The sequence below is a fragment of the Rhodotorula graminis genome, assembly GCF_001329695.1.
Source record: "Rhodotorula graminis WP1 unplaced genomic scaffold RHOBAscaffold_20, whole genome shotgun sequence".
Lineage (NCBI taxonomy): Eukaryota > Fungi > Basidiomycota > Microbotryomycetes > Sporidiobolales > Sporidiobolaceae > Rhodotorula > Rhodotorula graminis.
Window position 1 is genome coordinate 180,430 of NW_017264947.1, and position 7,389 is coordinate 187,818.

The following is a 7,389-nucleotide window of genomic DNA, read 5'->3' on the forward strand; positions in this document are numbered from 1 at the left end:
CGTTCTCCCAGTTGTCGTATTTTGCGGCTCTCGTTCGCCGAGGCCATTCTGCATTGCCCTTGTCGTGCTTCTCTCGCTGCGGATCGGGGCCACATGGAGAGACGAGAGGTGCTTTGTGATCGAGGCGAGGTGCGACGTTGAGTGAGAGAAGGAGGGGAGCGAGGAGGTGAGCGAGGAGGCGGCGTGGGACTGCGGGAGGGGCGCTTCCTGGTCTCTCGAGTGCCGCAGAAGCCCTCTGCACCACCCAGGTTCGGCTCTGTCCCGCAGCGAGGGCAGACGACTCGCTCGTCGCCGACGTCGTCCGCCCCTTGCTCCTCCACCACCTCGACCGCTCTACGCCCCGCTCGAGAGCCGACAAGACCACTGTCACTCTACCAAGGTGAGCCCTCTCTCTACCCTCGAGGTGCATGCGCGGTGCCAGAGCGGCTCGTCGAGTCCCTCGGCCGTCATCTCCCTCCCCTCCTCATCGCTCCACCTCGAGGGCGACACAGCCCCCCAGAGCATGCGGGTGCTGCCGTCGTGTCACCCAGTCCCACTGACACTGCACTCTGTCCGCAGCGTCGCCCTTCTCCAGACCCGACTCGCCCGCACCCACCCCCTCTCGCCTCCTCTCGCCCCCGCTCGCCGCCCTCTCAACCCACCCTCCAGCCCGCCCTCCAGCCCACCATGCCCCCTCGCACCAAGTCGAGCACCTCCAGGGCCGCCTCGGCCCCAAAGGCCAAGCCCTCGTTCGGCGCGCCGACCAAGAAGGCGCTCGCCGCCGCTGGACCCGCCGGCAAGGCCGCCGCCATCGTGCGCCACAACAGCGGGACGCCGCCCGTCGTCACGGCCGAGGTCAACAAGAAGGAGCTCGGGCCCTCGAGCATCGCGGGCTGTTACCCGGGCCTGTACAAGAAGGCCAAGCGCCTCATGGGCAAGCCGAGTGCGTCGTGCCTCGTCCTCACTCTGTCTCGCTCTCGCGGCGTCTCGGTCCGAGCTCGCACGGGACTGATACACGAAGGACAACACGCGCACAGTCCACGCCGACGAGATGGACGACATCGAGATCATCCTGCGCGTGTTTGACGCCGAGGAGGAGTACGGGCCGTGCAGCCGCATCAGGTGCGCCCCTCTCGCTCTCTCTCTCTCTCTTTCTCTCTCTGTCGCGAGGTCACCGTACTGACGAGCGTCGCACACGCCTCTGCAGCCGCCTCGAGCGCTTCGAGCGCGCCCAGAAGCTCGGCCTCAACCCGGACCCCGAGGTGCGTCGTCTTCCCCCTCTTGCCTCGGTCCTCGTGCACGCCGACTCACGCTCCCCGGAGCACTTGTCGCACAGATTGGCGAGATCCTGCGCTCCGAGGACGCCAAGCAGCGCAAGTCGTACAGTGAGAGCACGTTCCAGAGTGCGTCGGCCCGTTCTTCTCTCGCTCCTCGTTCTCGCCTCGTCTTGCAGCAGCGGGTCGTCGAGCTAACTCGATGTACGCCGCATCGCACAGTCTGAGCGGCACTGCCCTGCGTCGACCTCGTTCCCCTTTTCTTCCCCTCGACCTCGTCCTCGTTCGACCCTTTCTTGTTGTCCCTCCTCGCTCGTTCCTCGCTTGCTCTCCCTCGCCCCTTTCTCCGTCCTCGTCGTACATACCTCGCCTCGTCTCGCAATACAGCAGTGCCCTTTTGCCTCTCTCTCTCTCTCTGGCTTTCGTCGAGAGATGTACAATACGAGAGCTCGATTGCGTCCCTCCTCCAGTCTATAGTCTCTCTCTCCCTCGTTCCACCGGTGCCCGCTCAGACGCGGCAGTTTTGCAGTCCGACGACGAGGATGTCGCTTGCGCCGATCTCCTGTAGACGGGCGAACGAGGGAGGGAGGAGGACGAGTTAGTTCGCTCGAGGCGCGAGATGCGCTCACTCGAGACTGCGAGGGACGCCGAAGAGAGAGAGAGAGAGAAAGAAAGGGACGCACCTGAAGACGGTCCATGACGTCTGCGACCTGGGCCTTGAGCACCATCGAGCTGACGGCGACCCACTCAGGGTCGTCGAGCGGGCTCACGGTCGGCGCCCGCCTCCCCGGCGTCACCTTAGTCGCCTCGGGCACCATGTCGCGGCGGATGTTGTAGTTGCACAGGACAAACTTGCCCGCGGCGACGACGCCGGCGATGCGCTGCGAGATGCGGTCGATGAGGGCCGCGTGCGACGCGTCGCTAGAGGGCTTGGGCTTGTTGGACCGGATCAGGACGGCTTGAGAGGTGAGGATCGTCTCGATCGGGTGCAGGCCGGCGGCGCGCATCGTCTCGCCGGACTCTGTGGGGCGTGCGAGAGAGAGGCGTCAGGGGGAGGATCGAGAGGGAGGGAGGGAGGAGGTCCGAGAAGCGCACCGACGAGGTCGACTGCGGGAGACAAGGGCGAGTCAGTGTCGCGTCGAGGACACGCAGAGAGCGAGGAGAGAGAGGGATGAGGAGCGCACCGATGCCGTCTGCGAGCCCGAGAGCACACGCCGCCTCGACGCTGCCACCGACATACTCGATCTTGGTCTGGACGCCCTTTGCGCTCTTGCGGTCGAGCTCGCCAAAGTACTGGCCCGCGAGCACCTCGAAGCTGGTGACGACCTTGCGACCGACGAGGTCGTCGACCGTCTTGATGTCGCCCGCGAGCGGCACCTGGACCTGGAGCTTGCACTTGCCAAACTCGAGCGCGAGCACCTCGGACACGAGGCCGTTGACGTCGGCCTCGGCGACCATGTCCTGCCCAGTGATGCCAAAGTCGACGTTGCCCTCGCCGACGAACCGCGGGATGTCGGCCGCCGGGAGGAACACACTGCGGGCGACGAGAGAGCAGGTCAGCCCGGGTCTGGCGCTGTGGATGCGGGCCCTCGAGAGAGGGGGAGAAAGGGGACGCACAGAGCCATGTTGTGGTTGCGCACAAGGCACACATCGAGGCGGTTCGAGCGCGTGAACTGGACGTCGGCACCTGGACGCACGTTCGACGAGGACGACGGTCAGCTTGACTCGGCTGAGGGGACGGGGAGAGAGAGCGAGGGCGCACCGGCAAGGAGCTGGAGGCACTTCTCGTACAAGCGGCCTGTGTCGAACGAGCAAAGGGTGAGCTTGGGAGGCGCGGACGAGGGAGAGAGGACGGTGAGCGGACCCTTCTTGGGGATGGCGAACAGGACGCGGCCGGCGAGGCTCTCGGTGAGGAAGGCGCTCATGGTAGAGTGGATCGAGGGCTGTCGCGGTCTGTCTGGGCGGGCAAGAGGTCAGTACGAGTCCCGACTCGAACGAACAGATGAGATCGCGAGGGGAGCTCTGCAACGACGACGCCGCAACGGGTGGGGATGGGACGAGCTTGTAGACGTACGCGGAGAGTTCAGAAAGCTGTGTAGAGGTGCTCAGGCGAGCCAGGAGATGTTGGTCACGGTCGTCGGAGACCAAGTCCGAGCCTTGCCCGGCTCTCGCTCTCGCTCGTCCAACCTCGCCCAGCACAGGCGTGCACAGCTGCAACCGCACCACCATGCCCAGGCTGCGCCGCTCCCTGCGCATCGCCGCAGCGCGAGCCCTCGTCCTCCTCGTCCTCGCCGCCGTCCTCCTCGTCGCGACAAAGCACCGCTTCGCACCGCGACTCGTCCCGCCAGACCTCGCAGCAGCACGCTCAGTCCTCTGGGTCACGGCTCATCGTGCGCCCTTGCTCCCCCTCTTCTCCTCCCGCTCAAGAGGATCAACCCGGCTTACCCCTCTCTGCTCCCCTCTCGCCCGCTCTCTCCTCCACCAGCCGACGACGAGTCCTTCTTCTTCGCGCCAAGCATCCTCACCCTCCTCGACTCGCCCCACAACGCCCAGGGAGCCCTGCTCTGCCTCTCCATCGGTGCGTTCCTCCTCTCGCTCCCTCACTCGTCACCCTCGCCGAACTCTCACTCACGGTGCTCACATCGCAGGCAACCACGACGGCCTCGGCGGCATTCGACGACAAGAGCTCGGGGCGTCGTGCGACGCGCTCGGCATCGCGAGGGACCGCTGCACGGCGCTCGACCTGCCGTGCGTCCCCATCCTTCTCGACCCGGCCCTCGAAGCTCTCGCTCACGCTGCGTTCGCGCCCGCAGAACACTTCGAGACGACCCCACGGTGTGGTGGGAGACCGAGGAGGTCGAGCAGGTCGTTCGGCGCTACGTCAAGGCGTGGGACGTTGACGCGGTCCGTCCCCCTCCCTCTCTCTCTCCTCGCCGCGCTTTCAAGGGCGCCCGCTCACACGGCGACCGTCGAGCAGGTCATCTCGTTCGACGACTATGGCGTATCGGGCCACGCCAACCACCGTGCACTGTCCTCGGCGCTCAGGTTCGTCCCCGCTCGCGCTCGCGCATCTCGCCACTCCCTCCCTCGCTCGGACCTCGACTTTGACGGATTCTGCCCCGCCACGCAGCTCGATCGCCGCCGCCGACCCGTCCTTCCCTCCCGTCTACGCCGTCGAGTCGACCTCGGTCCTCGCCAAGTACACCTCGCTCGTCCTCCTCCCCCTCGCCCTCCTCGCGCGCCTCCTGCCCTCGTCCTCTCCCTCCTCGTCGCCCTCGAGCGCCCTCTTCGTCAACTCGCTCGCGCAGTACCGCGCGACCCGGCGCTCGTTCGCGGCGCACGAGAGCCAGGCCGTGTGGTTCAGGACGCTGTTCGTCGGCTGCAGCCGGTACTTGTGGTGGGTCGAGCTGAGGAGGGTCGGTGGGTAGCAGGTCGGGGCTCGCTCGCGGTGCAACTCTCGAGGATACAGAACTCTCGAGATGGTCGCAAAGAGAGAGAGGGTATCGTGCTCGTTTTCGCTCGCTCGCAGCGCTACTTGGCCGCCTCCCCCCTTGCTTGCGCCTCCATCTTGAGCTGCTTGCGCTCGGCCCTGGTCGGCCGGTTCCTCCTCCGCTGCCTCGGCTTCTTCGAGACCTGCTCGACGACCTCCTGCACCTGTGCGCTGCGCGCTCGTCAGAGCACGCCCGAGAGAGAGAGAGAGAGAGAGAGAGAGAGAGAGAGAGAGAGAGAGGGAGACGCACCTTAGCCTTGATCTTCGCTCCCGCCGTTTCCACCGCGCGCTCGAGCTTCCTCCGCTTCTTGTCGACGAGCGCCCGCTGCACTTCGATGGCCAGCTCGAGCGCGGCGAGGACCGAGGTGGCCGAGGCGAGCGACGCGCGGCGCCGCTCGAGGAGCGCGGTGGGTGAGCGAGGGGGAGGGGAAGCGGGCGGTGCGGGTGTGGCGGGTGCGGGTGACGATGGTGGCTCGGGCGCAGAGGCGCGAACGCGTGCGGGCGCGGGTGAGGGTGAGGGCGAGGGCGAGGCGGAGGATGCAGGCGCAGGAGGGGTGCGAGCGCGCCCAGGCGGCGTGGGCTTGTTGCCGTTGCGCGAGTCGAGGGGCGGCGGCGAGGGGCAGGGCGAGCGGTGTGCGGGGGCAAAGAGCTCGGGCGAGAGAGGGCGGACCTGGTGGATGGGCTGGGTGAGTCGTTCGCGGTGAACGAGGTCGAGGGGGGAAAAGAGAGTTTGCGACGGACCGCGTGTACGCTCGCTCTGACCGGGACTGGGCCGATCTGCTCGTCCGCCTGCGTTGTGGCCTGTAGGAAGAGGCCGACGTCAGGGCCCATTCGAGTGAGCTCAGGCTCGTGCAACGCACTCTGCGACCTTTGGGCGCCGTGCGCTTCATGGGCTTTCCGACGTGGCCGTCTTTCAGCATGATCGAGGGCTGCAGGGGCAATGGTCAGAGTCCTGCATCGAGTCGTTGAGAGAGAGAGAGAGAAACCGAGGGCGCACAAAGAAGTCGAGACGGCGCCTGAGCCGCTTTTGCGGCGGAGCGGCGTCCGAGATGCAGTCGTGCTCGCTGCGGATCTCGACGCACCGCCACCTCGGCTCGCCCTCGGGCGAGTCGCCGATCCTCCTCAGGCGGACGAGAAAAGGGCACAGGCTGCTGCGCAGGACGCAGTTGAACGCCGCGTCGGGCTCGCCGCCGGTCTCGCCCGTCCTGGGCGCGCTGATTGCGCCAAACGTGACGAAGCGGCCTTGTCGACGAGCGTCGGCCCGGATCGACGCCTCGAGCGTGTGGAGCGCGCGGAACCCGACAATCTCGTCGCCGGGCTCGAGCGGGTCGACGGCGAGAGGTTTCTCCTGCAGACGCCGCGAGCTGTTAGACTTCCGCCGAGGGAGAGGGCGGAGGAGGAGACGCACCGTGAGCGGCGAGGACAGTACAGCCCACTGGCTGTGCTCAGGATGGCTGGCGGCCTCGTGGTCGAGCGTGGCCGCCTGCGAGACCTCCCATTGACAGGCGCCGTCCGGCTTTGCCGCGTCGACGGCGGTGGCGCACAGGAGCGACTTCCTGCATTGTGACGCATCGTGGTTGGTCGGCCTGATGGCACACGAAGCTCGCAGGAGGGTGGGCGAGGCCGGGTGCCAGACGCGGACGAGGTAGTTGAAGCCGGCGCGAAGAGCGGCGAGTTGGGTCGCGAGGAGGAGGTCGATCCAGTGCCGCCAGACGGACCCGATGGGTGGCCAGAACTTGTGCGGCTTGGTCGACATGGCGGGTGTGCGGGAGCAGCGGTGCTCGACCGGCGTGTCGAGAGCGAGAGAGGGAAGCGAAAGCGAGCGACGGACGGACAAGCTGGGGTTCGGCGAGCACGGCGAGGCGTGTGCGCAGGTCTGACAGTTGCAGCGCGCGCTGTGCTCGGCGTGTGTACGGGTGCAGAGCCGGTCTGGAGCGAGGAGCGCAGCGTGCCGTCGTGGAGGAGAGCAAGCAAGATGCGATCGTCCGGCTCGAGGAGGAGAAGGGCGAGGAAAATCGGAACGGGCACCGCTTGCTGCTGGATGGCCTCTCGAGGTACTCGTACAGCTGTCTGACAGCCGAGCAGCTCGACAGGAGCAGTGGCCGGCGCAGGGTCGAGACGCCGGGGATGCCGTCGTCGTCGACCAAGTCCGCGCCCTTTGCTCCTCACCCACCACCGCTGCCACCAAGATGCGCCCTACTGCTCCCAACTGGCTCAAGCTCCTCGTGCCCGTCAAGCGCACCGTCGACTGTGCGCTCCCCTCCCTCTCCTCCCCCTCCCCCTCTCTCTCTCGCTCGCCGCCGCCTCCCCCACCGGTCCTCACCCGCGCTCCCTCCCTCGCCGCACAGATGCCGTCAAGATCCGCGTCGGCCCCAAAGGCGTCGAGACCAAAGGGCGCCATGACGGACTGGAGCTACGCCACGCTGACCGGGAGCCTCAAGGGCACGGGAGACGAGCACCAGGATACTACACGGCCTGTGAGATCTACCCCCAACTATGGACCTCCACCAGCCTGCCCGGCTGGTACAACTAGCCTCACATCTGTGCAGAGAGACTTGCCGACTCCCGACAACCATGACAAACTCGACCGACATCGCCGAACGTCTGGCTGACCGTCGCTCGGTGACTCGCGTCTCACCTGAGTGG

The 7,389-nt window shown here is 66.9% G+C and overlaps 4 protein-coding genes across 4 annotated transcripts in view; 3 read left to right on the plus strand and 1 right to left on the minus strand.

Moving 5' to 3' along the window:
* Positions 1–666: 666 nt before the first annotated feature.
* RHOBADRAFT_47609 (uncharacterized protein) lies at positions 667–1,451 on the plus strand (the record flags this gene model as incomplete). The annotated part of the gene is made up of 5 exons (XM_018415016.1): positions 667–922; positions 1,017–1,101; positions 1,187–1,241; positions 1,316–1,356; positions 1,433–1,451. The coding sequence occupies 5 exons, from the start codon at positions 667–669 to the stop codon at positions 1,449–1,451; spliced, it is 456 nt and encodes a 151-aa protein (XP_018267703.1).
* Positions 1,452–1,681: 230 nt separating this feature from the next.
* On the minus strand, positions 1,682–3,379 carry RHOBADRAFT_67045 (uncharacterized protein). Its single transcript, XM_018419161.1, has 8 exons — positions 3,328–3,379; positions 3,118–3,210; positions 3,016–3,051; positions 2,871–2,940; positions 2,438–2,787; positions 2,349–2,360; positions 1,937–2,274; positions 1,682–1,815 (listed from the first exon to the last, which is right to left on the minus strand). The coding sequence occupies exons 2-8, from the start codon at positions 3,176–3,178 to the stop codon at positions 1,762–1,764; spliced, it is 921 nt and encodes a 306-aa protein (XP_018267704.1). The 5' UTR covers positions 3,179–3,210; positions 3,328–3,379; the 3' UTR covers positions 1,682–1,761.
* Positions 3,380–3,480: 101 nt separating this feature from the next.
* Positions 3,481–4,681, plus strand: RHOBADRAFT_56490 (uncharacterized protein; the record flags this gene model as incomplete). The annotated part of the gene is made up of 6 exons (XM_018418371.1): positions 3,481–3,643; positions 3,739–3,831; positions 3,902–4,001; positions 4,067–4,157; positions 4,231–4,298; positions 4,384–4,681. 6 exons carry the CDS (start codon positions 3,481–3,483, stop codon positions 4,679–4,681), a joined length of 813 nt encoding a protein of 270 aa, XP_018267705.1.
* A 2,240-nt stretch (positions 4,682–6,921) lies between these two features.
* Positions 6,922–7,389, plus strand: part of RHOBADRAFT_67046 (uncharacterized protein) — a 2,485-nt gene continuing 2,017 nt past the window's right edge. Inside the window, exons 1-2 of the mRNA XM_018419162.1 lie at positions 6,922–6,993; positions 7,092–7,153. Of these exons, the coding sequence (XP_018267706.1) occupies positions 6,933–6,993; positions 7,092–7,153 (123 nt within the window). The 5' untranslated portion in view covers positions 6,922–6,932. The remainder of the gene's footprint in view (positions 6,994–7,091; positions 7,154–7,389) is intronic.